This window comes from Toxotes jaculatrix, chromosome 19 (assembly GCF_017976425.1).
Source record: "Toxotes jaculatrix isolate fToxJac2 chromosome 19, fToxJac2.pri, whole genome shotgun sequence".
NCBI classification, from domain to species: domain Eukaryota; kingdom Metazoa; phylum Chordata; class Actinopteri; family Toxotidae; genus Toxotes; species Toxotes jaculatrix.
The window spans coordinates 8,918,391-8,943,417 of NC_054412.1; the positions used below are offsets into that span (position 1 = coordinate 8,918,391).

General features: G+C 40.9%; 1 protein-coding gene across 8 annotated transcripts in view; it reads left to right on the forward strand.

The window, feature by feature from the left end:
* utrn (utrophin) overlaps positions 1-10,640 on the forward strand; it is a 168,661-nt gene extending 158,021 nt beyond the window's left edge. For 7 of the 8 annotated variants that reach the window (XM_041064681.1, XM_041064679.1, XM_041064682.1 and 4 more), the window contains 6 exons: positions 1,276-1,437; positions 2,426-2,663; positions 5,555-5,630; positions 5,911-5,994; positions 7,866-7,891; positions 9,211-10,640. In XM_041064681.1, coding sequence (XP_040920615.1) covers positions 1,276-1,437; positions 2,426-2,663; positions 5,555-5,630; positions 5,911-5,994; positions 7,866-7,891; positions 9,211-9,219 — 595 coding nt within the window. In that variant the 3' untranslated portion in view covers positions 9,220-10,640. The remainder of the gene's footprint in view (positions 1-1,275; positions 1,438-2,425; positions 2,664-5,554; positions 5,631-5,910; positions 5,995-7,865; positions 7,892-9,210) is intronic. The other variant, XM_041064685.1, reaches the window with a different exon arrangement.
* Positions 10,641-25,027: the final 14,387 nt, after the last annotated feature.

Sequence of the window (25,027 nt, forward strand, 5' to 3'; positions counted from 1 at the left end):
AGATAAGAATGTGTGAGCCAGGTTTAAAGCAGTCTAAAGTTTTGAGCAGTCTAAAAATCATACAGCCTTAAAACAAAACTTATTTGGGAGAGAAAACAAAAGCAAATGGTAAAACATCCATTTTGAACATGCCATATTTAATGTGTAAGACTTTCCCTGTACAATGATGAATTATAACCAGAATTGTGGGTGCACAATCACTTTATCACTGTATAAAATAAAAACTGTTATCTTGTTCACAGCCTTTCTGATTATCTGGTTGCTTCTGCTTGAAATTCATTGTAGTGATGTTGCTGTGTTTCCAGGTCTCAGGATTCCCAGATCACAAATTGAGCATTTTTGTTCAGTTTTTATGAACTAAAATTTTCCTTGAAACCCATACTACATATTATGGGAAGTAATAGCAGACTATTCAGAACAATAAGTTCGGCCTTATGCTGATTAAGATATATTTGTTTTAGATAGAAAGTCATATGTGAATCTACCATGGCACTAAACTTTCTCACCCAAACTCTATTTCAGGCTGTCACACTGGCTCTGGAAATGACAGTCACTTTAGCAATGGAAAGGACTTTTAAATAACAGTCTGCCATCTTTTTTTTGTTTTTTTTGTGTGTGTGTGTGTGGTTGTCAGGTTTTAGTCATCGAGGCTCAGGTTGCGTTTTAGAATGAAGGTGACAGCTGGGCTTTGGCAAGACTTGCCAGCCCCTTTCAGATCACTGAGATATCACATAAAAAGACATACAGACACACACACACACACACACACACACACACACACACACACACACACACATGTACAGATACACAACAGCACTCACCAGTAGCCATTTCTCCCTCCCTCCCTCCATATCTTTCGATCTGTCTGCCAGGTTCTTCTTTTTCTTTGCTTCCTCCTTCTCCTCCCAGCCCTCCCTTATTCCAGTTATCAGATAGTAGAGACTGACATGTCTGTGTTACACCAGGGATTGTGGAGCTTACAGCAAACCTACAATAGCAAAAGATATATATATATATATGTGTGTGTGTGTGTGTGTATATATATATATATATATATATATATATATATATATATATATATATATATGAGAACCTGATTCATGAAAGAAGACAATGAAACCCTGTAGTGGCATCAGTTCAGCTACTTAACTAAAGAAAAAAGACCTGAAATAAGCTACCCCACCCTAACCAAACAGAAGGTGAACTCAACTGATCTAATAGGGACAAGATATTTGGGTCCTCAATCTTCACTTAGCTTTTCATTCCTTTCCATAGGGATGATGAGCATGCCCTGATCCTGCAGTACTGTCAGACACTGGGAGGGGAGGGCTCCCCCTGCAGTCAGCCCCAGAGTCCTGCCCAGATCCTACAGGCCGTGGAGAGGGAGGAGCGAGGCGAGCTGGAGCGGATCATCGCTCGTCTGGAGGAGGAGCAGAGGTAGGGCGTTGTATTGTGCTGTATGTCTGCTAAAGAAACCTGAGAGAATTCAGTGTGGATGGAGGTTGGACCCAAAATAAAGGGAATATATCACCGGTGTCTGGACAATCTTCTTAAGATGGACAATCATGTCTCAGTTGAGATTTCTCCAAGAGCAATACGAGGTTATGAATATTAAGAATATTTAAATGTCTACACTGTGGAGTTCAAAATGCTTAAAAATCAGTGTTTACCTTTTTCGTTTCTTCAGTCACATCGCTTCCTGGTGTCACTTGAGTACATATGGTCACTGTCACACTCCGGTGCACAATATATAAACATAAACACACTTCCCGAACCCCCAGTCTGTCTCAGACGCCAAGTCCTTCCCCGGTTTGATTAGGAAATGGAGATGGCTTCAAAACAGAGTCACTGTACGATCTATTGTTATAGAGATGCCTTTGCCACAGCCAGTGGCTCAACTGGAGTGATTTAACACTGATTACCCATACACACAGCCTCTCTGGGAGAGCGGAGAGAGAGAGAGAGAGAGAGAGAGAGAGAGCTTTACTGCCAGGCTCATAAATGCCAACTTAAGTAAAGCACTGCAGCTTATGGTTCTGCACTGAGAGAGAGAGGGTGAGGAGGGAGTGAGGCGACAGATTTGGTGGGGGGTCCTTTATGTTTGACTAATCACTTCAAATAGGATTTCACTGAGAAAAAAGAGGTAAACATGAGTGTGGTATTTTTGTGTGGCACCCCAGTGTTGGGGTTGAGCTGAGTTGAGGAAGAAGCTTTTAAAAGCTCTGTTTCCTTCAGGAATTAAAAAACAACAAAATTAAATAATAATAAAAATAGTAACAACCTGAACCGTATGAACTGTATATTTGTAAAAAATATGTGATATGTGCGTTTTGATAGATTGGTACATAAAAATAAACAGAATGATCCCAGATGTGGTGTATACATGTGACAGATTTGTTTTTTGTTTTTAATCCTTATTTCCCAGGACCCTGCAAAGGGAATATGAGCAGCTAAAGGAGCAGCATGGCCAGCGAGGGGCCCCTGCTGGAAGCCACTGGGAGTCAGAGGGACCCTCTACCCATCCCGATGAGGCCGATCTTCTAGCTGAGGCCAAGCTGCTACGACAGCACAAGGGTCGTCTGGAGGCCCGCATGCACATCCTGGAGGAACACAACAAACAGCTGGAGTCTCAGCTCCACCGCCTCCGACAGCTATTGCACCAGGTGACATAACACTTACACTGATTTGTTGGACAGTTTTATCCCAAGAAGCCACAGGTTATGGCTGAGAGAAGGCACAGATAGATATTAATAGACTTATACGTTGTCAGAATAGTCGTCACTCCAGAAAAAAAAGCACTCAAGGTTTTTTCTTGCCATTCTGGATCTCTCCTTGACAACTCAAAGTGGACTGGTCGAAATAGATTCAAACTGCAGCTGTGAAGAGGCCATTTGCAGAAAGAATGGCTGTAGACTTGATGCTTAGGCAGAAAACAACACTGACAAGGACTTAAAACCTGAAGTAGCGTAATCACAAAAATGTGGTATGAAGGTCAGCTACCAGCATTTGTCATCTTTAAAAGGAGGACTTCTTTAGTGAGTTTTCAAAGTAACAAGAGCTGAATAATATTTTTTTCTAAAAATAAAATTACTTTGGTCAAATCAGAAAACCAATATCTGTCAAAAACAGTCACAGGTTCAGACTAACAAAGTAGAATATGAGGGACATACAGTATTTAGCAAATTAGCTGCAAAAAAGGGGATTGATGGTCTTTGCTGAATGGCAAGCTGATTGATTTTTGCAGCCTTTTAAATTTGCACATACACAACAAAGATTTCAGGTTTATTTCTGCAATAAGTTGCCTTTTCTTCTAGTTCATTAGGTTTGTTGTTGAGGAGCAGCAGGGCAGTAATCACAGTTCATAGACTCACTCACACACACCAGCTGGCGGGGCTGCTTCAGTGCAACTCATAAAATATTAAAAAAATAAAAATAAAAAAACTCATTTAAAGTGAAACACTCATGCAGAATTCTTCCACTAAATGAAATGGATTCATTCAAATAATTCATTGACATTAATACGTCCTTGTGCACGTCTCAGCTCCCACATAGCATGTCTATAGGAAAAACACGACAACCCATTCAGTTTTTTTGCCTTTGTTTTTTTGTGCCTTTGAATTACAAAACCTGCTCATTAAGGCTCAAATTAGATCCTAATCACATCATTACTATTCCATCCAGGAGTCCAGCATCCGTCTCCCGTCCCTCTATCAGTAACTTCCAGATTTGTTTATGCGCGGCCTAATTGCTCGCTGAGGTTGGATTGTTTGTGCCAAGTGAGAAATGCGCAACCCTCAAGCCAAACAAACAGCAGTCCTGACAAATCAGACTGAGCAAACACAGGGGCAGGTATTGGCTCTCTGGTAGCTGTGGAGCTGAAAGCACAGTAATAACTCACAACAAATGCAGCCGGAGGAAGGCATCTGATGTGACTCGGCAGATTTTTAATGGATGAGGATCAATGTTTTGACAGGAAAAAAAAAAGTTTTTTGTTCACCCAGCCTTCACCATAGTGGAGATGTCCCTCCATTTTTAAACTGTAGATGTAGTTAACTGTAGATGTAGTTGCTATCACACTGACTTATATACACACAGAATGCATCTTAATATTTAATATGTTGAATAGTGGAAGTATCAACACTACAGTACTGAAATTTAGATGTTCTCCTTTGTAAGTAAAAGTCATGAATCTTGAAAAGTGAAAGTGCTCATTAGTCAACGTAACGTCCCCTGTCAGTATTATACTGTCATATATTATGTTGCTACTGATGCATTAACATTGACGCATTAACGTCAAATAAATGTAGTGGCGTAAAAAGTATTATCTTAAATATAGTGAAGTATGAAGTGGTATAAAATGGAAATGTAGTAAAGTACAAATACTTAAAAACTAAATTACTGTACATATCACCACTCATATTGGAGTTCATAATAAACTCAAATTTCTTGTGCTGTGTCTTAGCACTGTATATTCCCTGCGAACACTGAGTTTAACATGTGACTTGTTGAGATTTTTCTGCACCACTGCCAACGGGTCCTGGAGTAATGTGATTCTGATGCTGATTCTGAAGGACAAAAAATGCAAACATAATGACACGCACAACTATCTGCGTTTGCACAAACATCCCCGCTCTAAATAAGAACTTCTGTCGTCAGACATTTGAGTCTCCGGAGTCCTGACAATGCGTCAACATGTCTTTCCATCAATCGCAGCGTTACTGCCAAGCTGCAGAATAATAAACCCAGCCAGCCTGATGGCACGCATTAAATTCACACTCCTGAAGGCTGACCAAAGCCCCGACCTTAGCTATTCTAAGACGAGCCTCAAGACACTGAGTATGCTCTAGAGACGTTTCCAACATGTTAGCCTTTACTCGCGCCGGGGGCACCAGGAGATGGAGGAGAAGAAGAAGAAGAAGAAGAGGGGTGATACGGGAGGGGAGGGAACATTGATTTAGTTTCTGGCAGCTGGAAAGCTAAAGGGAAGAGGGAATATGGGATTCAGCCGTAAATGTCACTGAACCTCAAGTATTTGCTTCTGTGCATCAGAGCAGCACAGCATGTTTTCACCAATTGATCAGAAGTCCACAGTGTTTTAGCTACAAAAACCCTCAGGTCTAATTGATTGATTAAAATAGAATTTCATTGTGTTTTTTTTTTTTCTTTTGGAGTTACTGGGCTTTTTCTGTCATTGTTTTGACAAATTGCTTTGCTCTAATCAGACATTTCTTATCAGCTGTGACTTGAATCCAAGGTATTTATTTATCATGTTTATTTATCTTAATGATAAAAAAAAAAAAGAAAAAACAGGGTCACACATAATCGGTTTATCTGCAGATCTCTGAGTACGTGCCTAAAATCTCGCCTGTGCCTGAAACAGTCAGTTCAGTGATATTCAAAACATTTCGGGGCACAAACTTACTGCAGGCCAAGTCGGTTTGAGCGCAGTAGTTGTTAATTTTGAAGTTGTCAAGCGGATGCCAAGCGGAATAATTATCTTATAATGATGGAGTTTTCTTTTTTGTTTTCTTCTCTCTCCCTCTCTCTGTATCAGCCGGAGGTAGACTCAAGGGTAAATGGAGTGTCCTCTCCTTCTGTGCAAGATCAAGGGCCACTCACTGAAAACTCAGGTGAGACACTCAAGCTTAAAAAGACAAACACACTCATGCTACTACTGTCCTTGATATATAAGGATCTGTCTTTGGGAATGAGTCACTGTGGCAGAAGCTACATTTTACAGCTTTTACATTGAAAGTTTGAACATTGCTCACAACACTGTAAAGATTCTCACATTGTTTCTCTGCAAATGGAAACTTGTTGCTCTCTGTGGTGTGGTACCAGATTAAAGTGTGTTTGTGGTAACTGAAATTCAGCTTCTCTGTGCGTGCGTGTGTGTGTGTGTGTGTTCAGATGAGCTGCTGGACTCCCACAACAGCAGCTCTGACCTGGCAGATGTAATGGAGCAGATTAACAACTCCTTCCCTGCATGCAGTCGTAAGTTTCCCTCTCCTCCTCCTCCTCCTCTCTCCCACCGTGTCTTCCCAGACTCTGAGGGCAGATTTGTGTTTTGTCACAAGGTCGCTGGTCAGCAGAAAAGTAGCGCACGCCACTCCGCTTAACTGTTCATACTTCATCCCTCACAGGGAAACTTCATGTGTGTCGTATAAGATGTGTGAATTAGGCAAGTTTGTACCTTCCTCAAACAGCAATATGACAAATGTTTAGTTCCAGTAAATTGTAATTCAGACTTTATTTGAGTTGCAAAAAAATATTGGGCTGCAACAATCATTTACTTTAATCATTAGTCTTCTGATTCTTTTCTCAATTAATCTTTTGGTCTGTGAAACAAAAAACAGTTGAAGTTTTTTCTCCTTATTGTTTCTGACTAAGACCCCAAAACCCAAAGATACTAAGTTTACTACCATATATGAGAAACAGAAGCAGCAGATCTTCACAGCTGAAAAGATGAAACTAGCAAATGTTTGGCATTTATGCTTGAAACATGACTGAGACGGGTAATCAGTTATCATAGTAGTTGCCAATTAATGTTCTGTCGATCAACTACTGTAGTTAATCAACTGATAAATTAAGGCTCAGGAAAAAGGCTGATTTGAGCTTTAATCTTTGCTGCTGTTATCTTACATTTTACATATTATGATTAAAACTATATCAAACTGGAATTTGCAGATGTGCTAGCTTGTGAAATAGCATGCATCGACTGAATTTGGGAATATGTGAACTGAAAATCTTTAGTCCTCTGTTTGTGCACAGTCCAACACATGAAGTTTCCCATAAAAAAATACAAATTTCTTCTCTTGTCTACCTATGTCATTTTACATTTTACATTTTACCATTTTATTGTTTTTGTTTTTAATTCATGCCATGATAGTTTGACGTAGCAGAAATAAAAGCATTAAAAACAGAAAGGGGAGAAACGGTGGTATTTTCCAGATACAATCAACATAATTTACAATTTCAACTAGACTCATCATCCATCTTTTGATTGCCTCTTTCACTTCCTATCACCGGTTGTCAGTCCTTCTGAATTCCCTTTCCTTTTTCACGATCTCACGCCCTCCTGCTCTGCTTTTATTCTTCTCTTTTTTTTTTTACATCACACTGTCACTCAGCTTTGTTTGTAGATGGTGTGTGTGTGTGTGTGAGTGAGTGTGCGCACATTGTGGAGTGCCATTTATAAATAATGGCATCTCGAACAGCTGTGCACTCATCTGTAGTCATGAATTCAAAAGGTCTTGTCCTGTATTTCAGTGAAGAGTGATGTATAGGGTGTGCTTTTCCCAAAAACTGGAATCACTGTTTGTGTGGTGTGTGCGGACTCATCTGCATTGTGACTTTGAGTGTTTGATTGAAATGCTTTCTCAAACACACAGATTTTAAATTCAGCCTTGTGTTTTTTTTCTTTTTCCTTTTTTTATCATTTCAGTTTAGTATTTGATATGACCAGGAAAAATCTTAGACCCTCATTACTCTTTATGGCAGAGTTTGAAAGAATATCTACCTCTGGGGATGTTAATCAAATAGAAAAATAAATAAAAATCTTTGAAAAGCGGGTTAGAGCTCACTCGCTTAAATTGGGTTCGAATTTTCAGAGTTGAACCTCCTATGAGGGCTTTAGTTAAAAATCCATTCTAATCTGGCAGACACTCCAGCAAGCATTATTAGCATTTGGTTTTACTGCACAGCTCTGAGGCATCGGGACCGAGCAGCACAGAGCTGAGTGTGTGTGCATGAATATGTGGGAGGGGCCCAGAGGCTGATGATTTAGTGCAGACTTGTAAAAACAGAAATGAACTGGGGAGTTCAAGTGTTAAACTGTTCTATTGTCTCTGTTTTGTCTCCCACAGCCTCAAGCCTCTCCTCGAGACCACAGGTAAGACGGAGTTCTTCCACACAACAATACTGTGAATCAGTCTGTGTATTTGCAGCTTGTACGGAAGCTCCTGCTTTCTTTCTGTCTGCTCCATTGTGTGAGTTTTCCGGTCTGTATTTTAGTAATTGGTAAAGGTGAGAGAAGTTGGAGCAGAGCAACATTTTAGAGGTGATTACAGCTGCTGCCACAAAAGCAGTCCCCTCTGTAGCCTTCACCTGCTTCATCCTTTCACATTTGGTGGCCTGTGAGAGCGAGACAGCTAATGGATCTCTGGGGAGTGCCATTAGCAGCTCCTCTCATTCCCCCGGTCTGAGGCCCAAGTGCATTTTGAGACAGAGTTGTTGCGAGATCTGTTGGCACTGACCTCTTCCCACTGTAATTATTTACCCCAGCCTGGTGCTCCTCAGCCCGCTCCATTCCTCCTTTCTCCCAGTGTCTTTTTAAACTGCTCGGTTTGCCTCTTCACACACACACACACACACACACACACACACACACACACACACACACACACACACACACAGATGATGCCTTCACACGCCAGTCGAGCTGTCTCTTTGCTATGAATCCATTTGTGGTGGCTGTTTCACACATTTTCCCTTTGATTGATTTCTACTTTCCTCTTTGATGACCATCGCACTTCAACTTACCGCTTTAAGCATTTTACACCTCGAAATTTAAATCAAGACAGATCAAGTTTATCATGATACTGTAAAACACCCATAATATGCACCTTCCATTCAGTACATGTAGGAAATGAAGTGAATCACACTCTCCTTTTAGTGGTATTTATTTCATTCAGCGTTTCAATCTTTTCTTTTTCACATTGTCCTTGGCAAATACCTCTCACAATACACTTTCTGCTGATTTTTACGCAAAGGCATGGGTGAATAGGTTTAAGTGCCTAATTCCATTACTATGAAGACAGCTATGTTTTCTAAAATCTTTCCTGTATCATCCATGCCCACCTCCTCCCTCTCCTCCACACTGAGCTCCTAATGGACTGTAACTGGCTTGAGGGACTGCAGTCCATTTACCAGCTTTCAAACCCGATTACTTTGTTCCAACTCGTGATGTTTCCACACAGTGATGTCTTGATGAAAAGAAATGAGGCAGGCTCACCTGCTGCACTCAAAGTACTAACTTTCAGTGGGTCTACTTGAACCCAAATGCACACACACACACACACACACACACACACACACACACACACACACACACACACACACACACACACACACACACATATCTGTGTTTTAAAATGTGTAACTTTTGTGATCCGACATTGTGATTTCATGATTGTGTTCTCTGTTTTGCAGGTGATGTGAGAACAGTCATCACACAGGATGGTGTGTGTTTGTTTATGTACACATGATTGTGCGTGTGTGTGTGTGTGTCTGTGTGTAGTGAGTGTTGGAAGAGACAGAACCATTCCCAAACAAGTAATCCTCCCGACCCTAAATCCCAAAGACGCACAGGACCGGACAACTTAACTACTTTTACCACCTTGTCTTGTACTATGCAAATTGTACATTTTATGATCTGTAGATTGTACCTGAACTTGGTTCAACATTTGTCAGTGATTTGTTTAGATATGCAGATGAGTATATGGACACGGGGCTTTGTATAGCAAAACAAGCTTTTTGTTTTTCAGAGGGTGGTTTGGGATTTGTGTTTTGTTCTTTTTAAGTTCTTCCTTCACTGGGAATCAAACTGTTACAGTCTTTTTTGTCATTCCACTGCTTTGAACCCTTGAGCCCCCAGTTGTTATTGTCAACGGAAGTAGCCACAGCTTTTGTTCCATATTTGGGAGCACGCACAGTTCCTGAGTAATAACATTCAGTGGCTGAAAGGATGAGTTTGAAGATTTAGACTGTCACAAGCTTCTGTTTTGTTTTAAAAATCTATCTTGTAGCATGCTTGATGTCAAGTTCCCCTTTAAAGCATTGATATGCCGGCAGACTTTGCGTCGACTGCGATTTGTTAATGTAAAGTTTACCCCTTCTGTGCCTATACAGTTTGTCATTCCACGAGTGGAAGACGAGATAAGAGTTGATGAATTAAAGTGGGATTGTGTATAAAGTGAGAAGTTTTGGAAAATATAGATTTAAATCTAAAGTTGTTCTGAATCTGGGTTTGTAAGAGGCCCACCATCATTATGTAGAATAGTTTTTTTTTTTTAAAGATATATGTTCAGAAATCAGAGGAAAGCCATGATTGCCTTGCTACCTCAGACTCATAGACACAGTTTTGTTTTTGTGGTTCGTAAACTTGTTTAAAACAGTTGTGATCATTTACAGAACATGAACAACCTGGTTTAGCATTCTAATGCTTTAGCTTACTGTATTTGTATACACTGCAACGAGGAGATACCAAGTAAAAAAAAAAAAGAAGTTATTATTACTGTACCACAATGGGTCTGTGGCCTGCTGAAGCTAGCCACCTGTACGAGTATTACTTTATCTGTTGTTGGTTTTTCCACTGGCCTTCTAGCACTGGTCCCTCACTGCGTTGTGTTGTTGTGCTATATGCTATCCTGTAAAACTTGTGAGACTGAACAACACTACTATAACCTCCTCTGACTGTAGACTGACGACGATGTTGGTGATAATTTTAATGATTACAATCATGATGAACCGTACCATGGCAGAACTGTGTCGCTTCTCCTGAGGTATGTAAAATAGATTGACCACACTACGTGTAATATGGCTATGTTGTTTTATTCTAAATAAAATTTTTATAACAAGTACGCTTTCCCCACTCTGCTGTCTTTTTTGCTCTTTTCTGCCCCTTTTATTGAATTGGGACTGGGATGGGTGATTAACACTGTAAATACTGAAAGGTAGCGTAGTTGAATTCATCTCGCTGATGCACACTGATCAGAAATTCCTCCCACTGCTGAAAGTGTTTCATATGCAGCACTGCCCCCCCCCCCTACATTTAAAAGCATCTTATACACCCACACCTGTTTTTTTAGGAATACAGGCCTCATTACTGCCAGCTCCTCAATGCCATCCAGCCAGGACTGTAGCATTATTATTTATCAAAGGAACTGATCGTGCATTGAGAGGTTGTATCATTATTACACGTTTCCAGAGAGCATGCTGAGCTGTAACTGAAAACTCTGAATGAGCGATGAAAGGTAATTAGCATCTTCACCTTTTACTCCAGCCCATCAAACTCCAAAAAACACCCCCCACTTTTTTCCATTTGAGCAGCATCGCTCACTTGCAGCTCCATGCATTAATTAAACTTAAAGATTGTGTGATGTTCGATTAAAGACATTTACCTTGGACTTGCTTGGCTGTCCTGTGGCCTGTTAGTGCTTATAAATCAAATCTGACTGCACAAGTGAGTTCACGGTGTAAAATCGACTCATTTTAGCAACTTGGCACATTAAATTATGTCCCAACTGGAAATACTCTGTACACTTGAGGCTGCAGTTGTTAGACCACACCGAAGTCAAATTGGTTGTTTCCTTCCTTTGACTGCTCCTTCCTAATCTCATAGTACTTTCTTTCATTCTTTCATCATCAAAAAAATGTTAACAAGCAAGTCATCATTGTATAACTTTTTCCTTTCTACTACAGTTCAGGAGAAAAGTGATTACTGACATATCAGTGCCCAGATCCATTTCCATTATCTTCTGTTCTTGCACCTGCATATATTCAACACAAACTAATTCAAGGGGACAACTTTTCCATGGTGGATAGGTTTGCTCTTAATAGCACTCCCTATCTCTTATGGTCCAGCCGTCCCATAATACGCTTCAATAATGCAACAGTAGCCAAGTGGTAGTGCACCCTAATTGGATCTGGGGCTACTGTACATATTCTAACTCCTTATAGACAGTGTGCTCACATCCTCTGGGTTCCCTGAGGTGCTTTAATTAGTTTACCACTCCAGCTTCTGTAATTCACTGCAGGAATCAACTTGTTTGTAAAGGCAAATAAGTATTTTGTAAGTAAGAAAATAGCATTCACGAGGGAGAGGGGGTACTTACTCCTGACTGGATCCCATTGCAAAAAGAAGTGTATTTGTATTGTTATTAATATTAATGTGACAATTAGGTTATATGGGAAGGCGGATTTGCTTTAATTACTGTAACAATTCAATGTGCTCATGTGAAACTTAGTCAAAACAGGATTGCATGAGTTATCAGCAATCTTTCCAAAGAACTTTAATCCTGCTCAGACGCGGCTCTCTGTGACTTAGCACATTAGACTGTCAAGCTCCAGTGAGGTGCAGTTTGCTTGCCAGACTGAGCAGAGATTAGCATTCTGCAGTACAACAAAAACACAACTCATACAGTGGATGGTTTAATTATGATATGATAGCAATGTAAATGAAATTCTATGGCCCTCCAAATGGAGTTCAGGGGTCAGGCTCAGCTACAGAACAGTGCACCCGTGGAGCTGGTAGGAACTGATAGATGCTTGCTGACATGGAAGACTGAACCTTGGGGAACTCTAACCAGCGGCATCCTGCCAGGCGTCCTCAATCTTCATCAAACAGCAAGACTAAAGGCCGACTGCCATAGCAGCCTCCTGTGGCTATAATGGTCATTACATACAGAACTGTGGAATGGATGAAAAATGGTTAGATAACTTTACTGAGGCAAAAAAAAAAAAAAAAAAAAAAAAGGAGTGACTTTTAGCTTGTGGGTGCAGTAAGCTTTGCTGTAACCATAATGATCTTAACTCAAGGTCCATGTCGTAACTGTTCTGGATCTTTAATTGTATCACATGATCTTCCTCAGCAGATGGAGCTGTGAAGTTGTCTTGTCCATTCATCTGAATATTTCGGAGAACTTTGCGTCATTCGTGTGGGTTCAGATGTTAAGACTGAAATTTTTTTTTTATTTTGGAAAAAGCAAATAATAGGATAGTCAATAATCCCACTGCAAGGTCCAATCAGATGCTGCTGACCACTCAGTCGTCTTTTCTATTTTTTTGTTTAGTATTATTGTAATAGATTCTCCGGCCACTGGTGGAAGCACTGAGCGAAGGTGCAGCGCGACCGCCGAAAAGCGGAGTCGAGGATCGTGCGTCATCTTGGAGATGACATTTAATGTTTGTCACGTTAATATATTTTCTAAGTCGGATTAAATGCGGTTTTTTTTTGTTACGGGTACACCTGCCAGATGTTGCATTTCCCTGTCTAATAAGTCGCTAAAGACGCCATCCAGATAGTTTGTCATTTTTAATTCTTCCCCAATTAACGTGTTCGTGGCTGACATTGTCGTGGGGCACCTGCTCTTTGACGCCTGGGATCGGTGCTGGAGACAGCTTGATTTTGCGCCACTCTCCTCCATCAGCTGGAAGTGTTTCTGAAAAGAAGTGAGTCTGCGCCGAGTGTTAAACTTGCTATAAATTTTATTTTCAGGGGCTCTAAGTGTGGCCCAGCTTTGCTGTGTTTAAATTTAAAAATGCTAATTGAGTGTGTCATGTTGTTGTGGCGTGCTAGCTTGAAGATAAGCTAACAGCTAACTGGGTAGCATTCTCATTTATTTAGTTAGTAAGTTAAGTTCGTGACCTCTCCCTGTTCTTTTGTACTGCACTTTCAGTTTCACACTTTTTTAGCCACACTATTATGGATCTGGGGATATGCTGGCAACCGTGGCGTGGATTGCAATAAAAAAAAAAACCCCAAAACAAATTACAGACATTCATGGCCACCATAAGATGATTCTTGATGACTTTGGTTATCACCTGGGCAAAATTTTAGTCTAAATGTTCCCATCAACATTTGGCTGCATCTTTGTGTTTAGCACTAATTAGCAAATGTGTGCATTCTAACGTGCTAAACTAAGATGTTCACCATGGTCAACATTTCTCTCTAAACATTGGCATGTTAGCATTGCCACTGTGAGCTTGTTGGCATATCTATAAGCCGACTCTGCTGTGTACAGCCTCAGAGCCACTGTGACAGTGTGACACTGTGCTTTCTGTCTGTTTTACATTTGTTGTTTATTTTCAGTTTAATTATGAAAAACAAATATAGCCACTATTGTATAATGAAATTTCCACATATTGTAATTATCTGTGATTATGGTGAACTAATTGATTTTGTTTGATAGATTTATTGAAAGCTGAACATAGCAAACAGTTTGTTTGCTTTTGCTGATGAAAGGTGTACATGTGTAGGCCCGGTTTCTGCAGCTGCTATACTGACTTCATTTATTTTTTGTAGAATAAACCCAAATCAATTGGAAAGACACCAGTTTCTTTCATCATCAGACTTCCAACGAGGCATATTTGGGACATACTCATGCATGCAAAGGTAAGTAACTCAGCAGTTAACCTCAGTGATGCCTACAAGGGGCACAGCTAGAAAATTTGTGGGTCTCATGAAGAGTTTGACCAAAGGCCTTATGAAATGAATGTCTTAAATCCCTCTATTCACTGTCTGTTATATCGAGTTGAATCATCCAGGGATTCCGCTGTTTCACATTTGCCCCGGTGCCTTACTCTCAGTATATGTGATCTCACTGGCAAACAAACCTTTACCATGGCCTTCTCAATGCTTTGCTCTATATACAGAGTTAAACTGCACTATAAGTTCTCCCTTATCGTGTGTATGAGCCTCTCACAGGGTACAAGACAATATCTAATCTATTTAATTTCCTTGTCCTCTTGTCCCTGTACTCCTCTGGGCATTGCCATCTGTGATCTGCTAATTATTCTCTTTGCTGTGGGTAAAAACGGACTACTATGATTCCTCCAGGCTTTCGGCGTATGGCTTCAGCTGTCCACAACCAATCAAACTGTTTTTCTGGCTGGGGCAGTGGTGGTGATGGTGTTGGATGTTTATTTTTTCCCTTCCTCTGCCCATTTCTCATTCATGCAGCAACCCTGGCTGGCATGCAGATCTGTTCGACAGCTGTCCCCTTTGATCAGATGCTTGGCAGGCAGGGACAGAGCTGGTGCCGATGGTATGGCTGTCTTGGCTGAGAGCTGCCCCTGGCACTAGGCAAGGATAGGGAACAGATGTTGACGAGGGGGGAGGTAGAGCACTGCAGGACCTGTGTGGGATATGGGATACAGGCTGGACCCCAGAGAGAACAGTCAGGGAAAGAGAGACAGGGATGAATACAAGGTAAGCAACCTAAAGCAGATGAGGAGGAAAGCCAGTTTTTGTTTTCATTATTTCTATTATGGTAGCAGTTGAATCTCTGTGATGCTGACACAGTAGTTCTCTATGTAAATGTTCAAGCTTACAGAAACTCAAGTCAAACCTGTATCCTAATGAGCCTTCCAGCTTTAACAGCTCCCTCGCAGTACTTAACTGCGAAAGTTTATTGTCCTCAGTGCACTTCAGATCTCCAGAATATGCTGAGTGCACATGTAGAGTTAGCATTAGCACCATATTAGCTCTCTCTTTGACAATTAATTTTAAGTAGCTAACTGCACTGGACCTTCCTCTGGCAGGGCATCGACCTAAGGTTTTCATTTTGGGTGCTTCGGGGAATATCTTGGGCTTTTGTCCCATATCAGCATTTTCTCCTTGAGTGGATACATCAAGTATACTTTCTTATCTCACTTTTATATATTTCGTCATGCTCTGAGGATGACACACAGCAACCACTACTTTTCAGATTGTGAGCTTCTACTATTGCTCCTTTCACTTTTTATAATTGTTAGATTATATATATTATATAGAGAGGCATAGATCTACAGAAGGCTACAAAAATTTTCAGCTGCATTGAATATCCCCAAGATCACAGTGGCCTCATTGAATGGAAGAAGTCTGGAACAACCAGCCAAACTAAGCAATCAGGGGAGAAAGGCCTTCATAAGAGAGGTGTGACCAAGAACCCAGTGGTTGCTCTGGCTGAGCTCCAGAGATCCTGTGTAGACATGGGTGAAATCTCCAGAAGGATAGTCTGGGCTTCATGGCAGGGTGGTCAAACAGAAGCCTCTCTTCAGTGAAAGACATGTGAAAGCCACTTGGAGTTTGCAAAAAATGCTCCAAGATTGTTAGAAACAAGATTTTTTTTGTGTGAAATGAGAAAAGAGTGGACAGCTCTTTAGACTTTCTGAATGCTCTGCAAATGGCTGTACCAGATACACAAATACAGAGACTGTACACATGCACTTGTGTGGAATACACCTATTTCACCTGTCTTTCTCTCCAAAACCAAGATTTTTTGCTTTTTCTCACTGTTGAATGTCCCACACTTGGAACTGTATGTAACAGCCTTGTTCATGATGCCTGGTCAGGACCAAGGACTAATGAAGGGAGACAAACTGAAATTGGTGTGTCTGAAATGGGAGCAGTGGGAGGTGTGCAGGTAATCAGTCTGTATCTGCACTGTTTCATTACAGCATGGACCATTAGCTTCAGGCAGGTCATTGGCATTCCTGCTCACAGTATTTAAAACCCTGCTGCCACGATGTCAGTATGAACCAATCAGGCCACTTGTAAACACAGAAGACGAGGCGCTAATGAACTTTGATGTGCATTTTGTATTGGCTGTAGAGAGAAAATATGAACTGGACCTTTTGTTGTGTTGTGTATAGGAAAAAAGAATTAGTAATCACAGTGGCCATGTCCATTTTGTGCAGACGGATAGCAGGTTTACACATTTCCATTTACACATTGGGAAGCTGTGGCAAACTATCCCAGGTGTTTTTCCTCAGGCCCCCTCCTTTCATAACAACCCATCTGCCAGAGGCAAAACTAATGCTCATCACACCTCTGTGGCAGACAGGTTGTGGTTGATGCACCACAACCCTTTGCCACAATCGTGCAGATTTTGAATGAGAAACACTTTGAATTATTAAAAGATTGCTCCTGGTCATGGTGCTCAGAGCCTGCTTGCCACAACACCAGCATGTTGATGAAGAGTTGGTTGAATTTGAGAGGAGTCATGTGGTCCATATTTTGAAATTATAGTGGAGAGAGGACTGTGAAATTTAAAAGTAAAGTTTCTGGTTCTACAGGCACTATGATTTTTAATCACTTGCATAATGATAGTTGTTCAGCATGCAGATGATTTTCTGATGTTTAAAGGGGGCTGAATTGTTGGCATGCTTAATGTGCTCACAGGTGTTTTGCTCATTGTTACTTCCATAAAATGCCCCAAACAAGAGTGATTGAAACCCTGGCTTTACACGATGTTCCACATGTTTATAAAACAAAATACGCCTGCTGGTAGCAAATCCAGTGATGATTATACCTCCATGCTAGACAGGTTCAGTTACACGCTCCAAACTAGCCTGAGGATGTGTACTTGAAATGACATCTTTTCTGTCCTCTTAATGGTTCTCTGTAGTATATTGTCAATTTTATCAGTGAACCTACTATATATGCTGTATACAGTACAGCTTTATCACAAGTGCTTTACAGAAAATAAGGGGAAAACAGATAAGACATGCAGTAAATAGCAAGAGACAGGGGATATAGGTTGGACTGGGCAGTCCTCTGTCTCTACAGATCATTCTGTTGTCTTTGTGCTTGATTGCCGTTGCCTGAGATGATTGAGCCGTGGAGGCTCACCTGTCATGTAAGCATACTACTAGCTCAGGTGTCACACTGTCATAGAGACACAGCTGTGTGAAGCAGCTGATGTATATACCAGACAAGACTCAACAAGAGCATTAGGACTTTTTTCACAGAAGACATTTTGACATGTCTCAGTGGGACATAGGCACAGGTGCAAAGGGGCACAGTTTCATGTTCCTGGTATTGTCTGTGTTGACTGACACATTGACATTGGCTTACCAGGAGACTTCAGCCATTGTTAATGTTATTAGTAACACCTGGGGTTCCTACTTCATAGCAGCTCTAGATAGGCTTGGTCAGATGTGTCTGCAACACAACAGCAGATCATCTTTATGTACAATGCAAGATGTGAAAAAATGCAGTCTAATTATATTAGATTGCATGTTTGTGCGAATGCACTGAGTGTGTGTTCATCCTGTTGCTGTTGCTCCTGCTTGTGGTGTGGGGATGCGGACATATGTAGAAAGGGAACAGAGGAGGAGACTCAGCACGCAGCCTTGTGGTGGGCGGGTGCTCAGGTCCAGGCTTGGGAGAGGTGGGGACCGACTCTGAGCGCTTGTGGGCAGTTTGATAGAAAGTCCTTGATCCACATGTACAGGGATTTACCAAGACCCAGGTCGAGCTGTTTGGTGACCAATCTGCCAGGGACAATAGCAGATGCAGAGCTGTAGTCTATAAAAAGAATCCTCACATATGTCCCCTTCTGCTCAAGGTGGGTCAGTGCAGTGTGGAGAGCCATGGTCATGGTATAACTATACTAAGTCAAGAGGAGAAGTGTCTCAGGCTGATTATCATAATGTTCAGCATTTTATTTCTGCCTAGTTCACAGGTCCCTTCCTACAGCAGTTTGTAAGAGTAGAGAGTGACATCTGTATGAAGGTACCAACACACAGAAAATACACTGGAGGGAGCAGATCTCTATACAATTCATAAATACTTTTTTTCTTTATTTCATTGTTCAATAAATAAATACATCTAAAAATCAGCAGGGGCATCAGCACATGGCAGTCGTCTCCTCAGTTCTTAATGGTCTGTGTGATCGATCATGAATCTGTAAACGCCTAACAGAGTTGACAGTCCAAACTCCAAGAAAAATGGATGAGAGTCATACACATTTGTCGTGTGTCAAGGATAGTTAATGGGTGAGAGCAGCACACTTTAAGTATATTTCTGATACTTTAACTACTGCCTGCCTCCTCAGGAAGAGCAAGAAACTTGCTCCATGGAGGAGAGGCTGCATGGGATAAAGCTTTTCCCCAAGTTCTTTTTAGATGACACATATTCTTTTTGAGAAATGGGGTGCTAATGATCAAAACGTATCTCACATAGGCCTTTAAAAAGCCCGTCAAATTCAGCTGACAGGTTGATGGGGGGAAGGGGAGTTGTCATGTGTCAGAGGAGCAGGTAACTACTCTACCACCCGAGAAACAAGGGAGAAGATGTCAGTGAATAATGTAAGAAGGAGTTTGAGTATGAGAGCAGTTTGATATGCTCATTTGACTTGTCACTAAAGAGTGCTTATGGCTGTGTGTGTGTGTGTGTCTGTGTGTGTGTGTGTGCGTGCGCATTTTTGAAAACTTCAAAGCTGCAATTTTGGTTATTATTTCTTGTTTTGTTTTAACTGATAGACCCAAAGCCTCTCAACAAGCTCCTCTGACTGAACATCAAAATGCATCGTGGTCCTTCTAAAAACAAGACAACTTTTTCAGGAAGGGAAACAGGGAGGGAAGTAGCAATGATTTTACAGTATAATCAGAAATAGTAAAGCAGCTGAAACCAAAGAGAAAGGAAAGGTAATTAGAGTATCAACCTGACAGCTGGTGGCAGCCACCTCTGATGCAGCCCATCTTAATCATTTCTATTGTGAATAACTGAATACTGAATCACTTTTGATTGATAATACTCACTCAGATCCTTGGCTTTGTAATACAGAATGTGAGCTGAGACAGGGACTCAGAGAGTCTTCTGCTTGAGTTTTTTGATAATAACTGAAGAGCTAATGCTTTCAATTATCTGCCAGTGAGTACAGGAGCTATCCATCATTGGCCTCAGCTGTTTTCATTTTCTCTAATTGGCATTTCCAGTGGCTGCTGGCTAGACGTGATCCTGTCTAGGTGTGCAACCTAAGGTGCTAAAACTCTTGCTATTATGTATTTCCTCATGCTCTTCCTCTCTTCTTTTCCTGTCTTTTTTTTATTGTTCCCCTTCTCCATCCTACTCTCTACAGATGTTGCCAAGCTTCCTTGATTGCTCCTAGCTAAATTTAAGCTTCTTACTCTTAGCCAACTTGCATCTTTGGTATACATCTAGATGTTTTTTTGTTTCTCTCACAATTTATACTATATGTCTCTTTCTTCGTGTACCTCTCTGTTTCCCAGAGTTAATTCCTGATGAGGTTGATGACCTACATAAGACCTTTCTCTGTTCACTCTGCCGTAGTTCCCTTACAGAAGACCATAATGTTTTAGCAAGATTATTATACAAAATTTGACATAATTAAGGAACTGGGATGAAGTACTCATGGTTGTCTAAGATTAAGGAACATTTCCTTGTTTAAGGTAGTAGCCTTTACATAAATTGATTGTGTGGTTTTTTTTTCGTTTCTCATTCTCAAGATAAAATGAAAATCTAATGGCTGGAATCTCAGTCCCAATTTCACTCCCTTGCTTCCCCTACGTGTTTCTATTCCATTATTCACGCATGATGAGAGATGCCAGGGAAAGTGTTGCCCCACTTTTCCCTCCCTCCTCCTCTCAAAACATGTTGAAGAAAAGCTGAGACCAATCTGGCTTAAAGTCCTCTCTGTGTTTCCTCGTTATCCCTCTCCATTGCTATAGTCTTAATGAGCATTAGCTGGGAATCAGGCTTCTGTCTATGATACAGATTGCAGTTGGAAAGCAGGTTATTCTTTCACAGGGAGTCGCTTGGGATGACACGACACAACACCTTGTTTTTGTTCCCAAATCCGCAGGTGAACAATAGATGCTGTGCACTGGCATCAGCTGAGCCAGAGCTGCCAGCCTTGTCTTCTCTGCACACTCTGTTTCTGCTTACAGGGGACAAGCCAAAGTGCAAAAGTGGAGCAAACAGCTAAATATAACATAAACCTGTTTACTGCCCAATGACCAGTAATGTGCCCCTGTGTGAGTTCACCTGCACTATGCCTGGCTGTGAGTGGGTGCATATTTGTATTTTTACTAGAATTAATGCAAACATGAGTTCAGTTGCATTAGTTTATACGTTGTGTGCTTTGATTTGACACAGAGCTTTGTTTAGCTGTCTGTGCTTGTGGGCCTGAATATTGTTTAGGTGTATTACATGTCTGTTTCTTTTGGGTTTTGTGAGTTCTGCTCTGGGAGATATCTGTTCCGTCTTTCCATTAACTATTGAAAACAACATCTGCTTTGGAGAATTTCTTGTCAAGCTCTGGACCTTGAATCAGCGAAGAGGTTTGAAGAACCATTTAATATTGGCTCCTGCTGCAACTCAGCAGTCAGAATGCACAACTTATGGCATTGGGAATTTTAAAAAATGACAAATACTGAGGGCCAAGAGGATTTCTGAAGTGCCAGGAGATTTTTTTCACTCAAAAGTTTGAACTGACAATTTCCCAAACCCAAACTCAAGCTGAAGTTTTTTTTTTTTTTTTTTTTTTTTTTTTTTTGTCCCTAGTAGTGAAATAAGACAAAACGCGTGGATGGCTTCAATTTGCACATTAGCTGATGGTCTTCAAGGGAGAGCTCAGATATGGATTTCTAGGGAGGGCTCTTGGAACATGATTTCAGCTTTGTAATTAAAATTTCATCAAGTAATGAAGCGAACCAGAGACTAAATGAGCATAAAGGTTAATCATCTGTTCAATAGCTAGAAGGTCAAGCTTTGTGTACTCTGGAATATGTGAGATATTAAGTGTGTGAAGGCTGCTAATATTGCCTGTGCGCTGACATGAAACTAATGGACATGTTAAGTGTGAGCTCTGACAAGCATTTTCGATTAAAGGTTAATTGTTAATTATGGTAGAAACACCAATAGCACGGCAGGAAGGAAACAAAATTGTTTATGACCTTGAGACATTGTGAGAGTGAGCTTGTGTGAGAGACTTAGAAGGAGAGAAAAAAAAAAGAGAGAAAGTGCCTGCGCTATGTAATCTGTGCGCACACGTGTCTCTGCATGTATTCAGCTGAGAGACAGTCTTATTTCCTCTGCATGCTGATTACCATGCGGCCTTTGTGCCTGTGATCAAACCTACTGTAGGGTAAATGATTGCAGGTGAATTAGTCGGCCCAGAGAGTCTTATTGGGAATCACCTAATGGGCCATATCCATCCCCTGCATTAATGAGTCTCTCTCCTTTTCTTTTCCCTTTTCGCTTTCCTCCACCACCCTCAAACTCACATCTCTTCTGCTGAAATTGTGTTAATCCCTCTCCCACATTTCTCTCACTCTCTTGCGCTCATTCCTTCACTTTCCCCACCTTTCCTCTCATTGCACCACTTTCTTTCTCGTACTACTTCTCTCTCTTACTCCCTCCTCTTTCCTTCATGCCTCCCTTTTGCTCTTCCATGCATGAACAAAATGCTGAAGAGATGATCTCAGTGTGTTTGTTTAAAGCCACCCTTAAAGTACACATGAAGTACGTGTTGCTTCATATGTACTAGCAAGATCAATCTTATAAATTTTGCTTCGTCCTCTGATAATACAGACACAGTCCAATATGGGCACTGCTGAGTACCATAACAGATTTGAGCCTTGAATTCTTGAATTTGCAGTTATCTGCTCCTGGTGTTATTTGTGTTGGTTTCCTTGCTGTCAGCTACAAGACACTCTTGTAGTCTTGCTTGTAAGGTTTATTTATTAGGGTTAGGATATGGACCAGAACTTGCAAGCAAAGCTTCAGTGTTGACTAAATGAAAGGAATATTCATTTCACTGGGTGCCAGACAAAAAGCTGGAATTTTACTGGCACATTCAAAGCGTAATTATAGCTTTAATTTTTACTCATAAATGAGAATCTGTTCATTTCTCTTGAAACAGACAGATAAGTGAAATTACACTTCAGGTTTAATGTTTAAATCTTTGACAGAATGTGGGTTTTTCTGTTAGGTAACTTCCTCATATGTAATCCACAGATGTACTCTCTGCATCTTTAAAGCTAATTCTTCCCCTTGATTTCAAAACAAAACCTGAGCAAACACAGGTGTACACCTCTGTGAGGTAGATGCCAGTTGCCATAACATGCTCACGGTGTGCAGTCATTATTGATTTAGGCTAATCCCTCCCTATGTACAGGATTATCTCTGTCTGACACTGTACAAACCACTGTTTACCTGAGACAACAGAATGCATCAGAAAGCCCAGTTGAATTCAATCAGAGCAGCAGCGGCAGCAGCTAACACCGATCCGTGTTAATCTGGCCATTGACAGGGTCCGTCAGAGCAGGTAGTCGTGGTGACACCTGATATTCTGGGATGGAAAAGATCGCTTTTGTTGAAGGGGATGTCCGGCTGGGTAAAGATAATGATTTCAGGCCATTTTGAAATCGTTTCAATATTCTACTGATCACTTTCTGGCCTGTCGCAGAAAAAAAAAAGAACCAGTTTCATGTGATTTTGTGTGCATGTTCACATCCAGGGAAAAAAAGCAAAACACAAATACAGACAGGAATGCAGACACACACACATTGATGCAGTACACGTGTGTGTTTTAGCTTATATAGTGCCTCTCCAGTTTGTTTCTTGCCAGCCACTACCAAATTACAAATTGTCATCTTTTTTTTTCCTGCTCTGCACCCAGGTGAAGTACACTTCAGGGGCTGTGTATGCATGATGCATTGTGTATAGCATTGGTGTACTCTGCGGTGTGAAAACCTGCACACCCCTGTGTTAGTGTGTTGTTTTTGTTTTCCAGCCAAGTTGTGGAGTAGCACGGGACTAAGCCCAGTGTGTGGCGTGTTCTGGGAGGTTGGGAGCCCGCTGTTCTATTTTGCTGTTTTTGTCAAAAACTGTTTCATGCTAATGTGATGGGCTCAGACCTCCTCGCTGCCCATTTCAGTGGGAAAAGATGAATTGGTGTTACACACCTCAGCTCCCCTCAATCCTCTCCAACAGAAGGATCTCTGCAAACTAATTAGTTGTTGTTGAGTTTTGCTTCCTTTGTGAGGGGGTGTGTGTGGCTGCGGGTATATACCAGATGTGTTCAAATGTGCTTGTGTGGTTATGTGTGCATGGAGCCCTGAGAGCCGGGGAAAATAATAGAGCGATGTGTTTCCTCTAGCTTCATTTTCTAACCTTGTATATTAGTGTTCTATTTGTGTGGGAGCAAATACGCTGCACACTGTGGTCTAGTCTTCATAATAATATCACATTGTGATGGCTTAATCATGTGGAAGATGGGCCTCAGCTGAAGCAGTACCTTCTTCCTCTGTCTGCACAGGAAAAGAATTGAGTGTCTGCTTTTGATTTGGAAGAGAAAATTGTTCAAATCTCTTTGCAAATTTTGGCATTAAGATTGAGATGTGAGACATGGAGACAGTACAATTAAATGCCCCCGCATTGTGGGTACTATGTAATAACCTGATGCTGATATTTTGAATGTCTCAATGCGACAGACTACAGAATATGGAAGTTTTTATTGGACTTTTGGATTTTTTTGTAATTCACAGAGGATTGTTTGCATTGTGTAAAATCATATCCACAGAAATACAGAGCTATTTGTAAAATCTGTATAACTTACTCTGTAAGTTATACAGCATATATAAGACCACAGTAAAAAGAATACAATTGGTGTTGTGTGTGAGTATTGTGTGTCTCCTTCGACTGTTCCTGCTGCAGTATTGCATTGCTTCATGTTTGCTTGGTGAGATTTTTTTTTTTTTTTAGTAAAGAGTTAAAAGCTTTTGTGGACTTTTCCAGGAGAGAGATTATCTAAATAAGTGTTTTAGATAAAACATATCATAAATGAGTTTATATGTAAAGTGTTATTACCGATATGATTATTAGTTTTGAGTTTATTTTTATAATCTAACTAGACCGTCGAAAGATCACTTAAAAACATTTTATGTGCACATCTTTCTCTTCCCTGCCTCAGTTTTTCATCGCAGGTTGATGTGAGGTTTGAGGGTCCCCGCTCTAAGCGAGGCCTTTGGGTCTTCCACACACCAACATGACCAAATCCATTTCTCATCTTCATATTTACACACACACACAGACTCAAGGCAGAGACATATTGAATGCCCTTTTCTTTGCTCTCCTAAGATTACCTGTCAGGCTCGTCATGGTTGGCTGATGTGGACATTGTTTCAATTCTTTCTTTGAATGCGGTGTGTATGTATGTGTGTGTGTGTGCAGTTGCTCTAGCAATCATGCCTAGGTGACATTCTTTATCTACATCTTCAGACGAGTACCTTGGAGCTCCCTTGGTTACAGACCATGAATAGATCCCACTGCCGTTAGTCCTAACCTGGTAACATTGCACAGCAATAGAGATTTCTTCAGACTTGTGTGCTGCATAAGTGACAGTATTTTACTGCTGTTTACTTCTGAAACCAGACTCTACTGTATCTATCTTATGCTCGAACGCACAAGGAACAAACTTCTTCAACAGAGGAGGGTTAAATATTCTGCAGAAGGAGA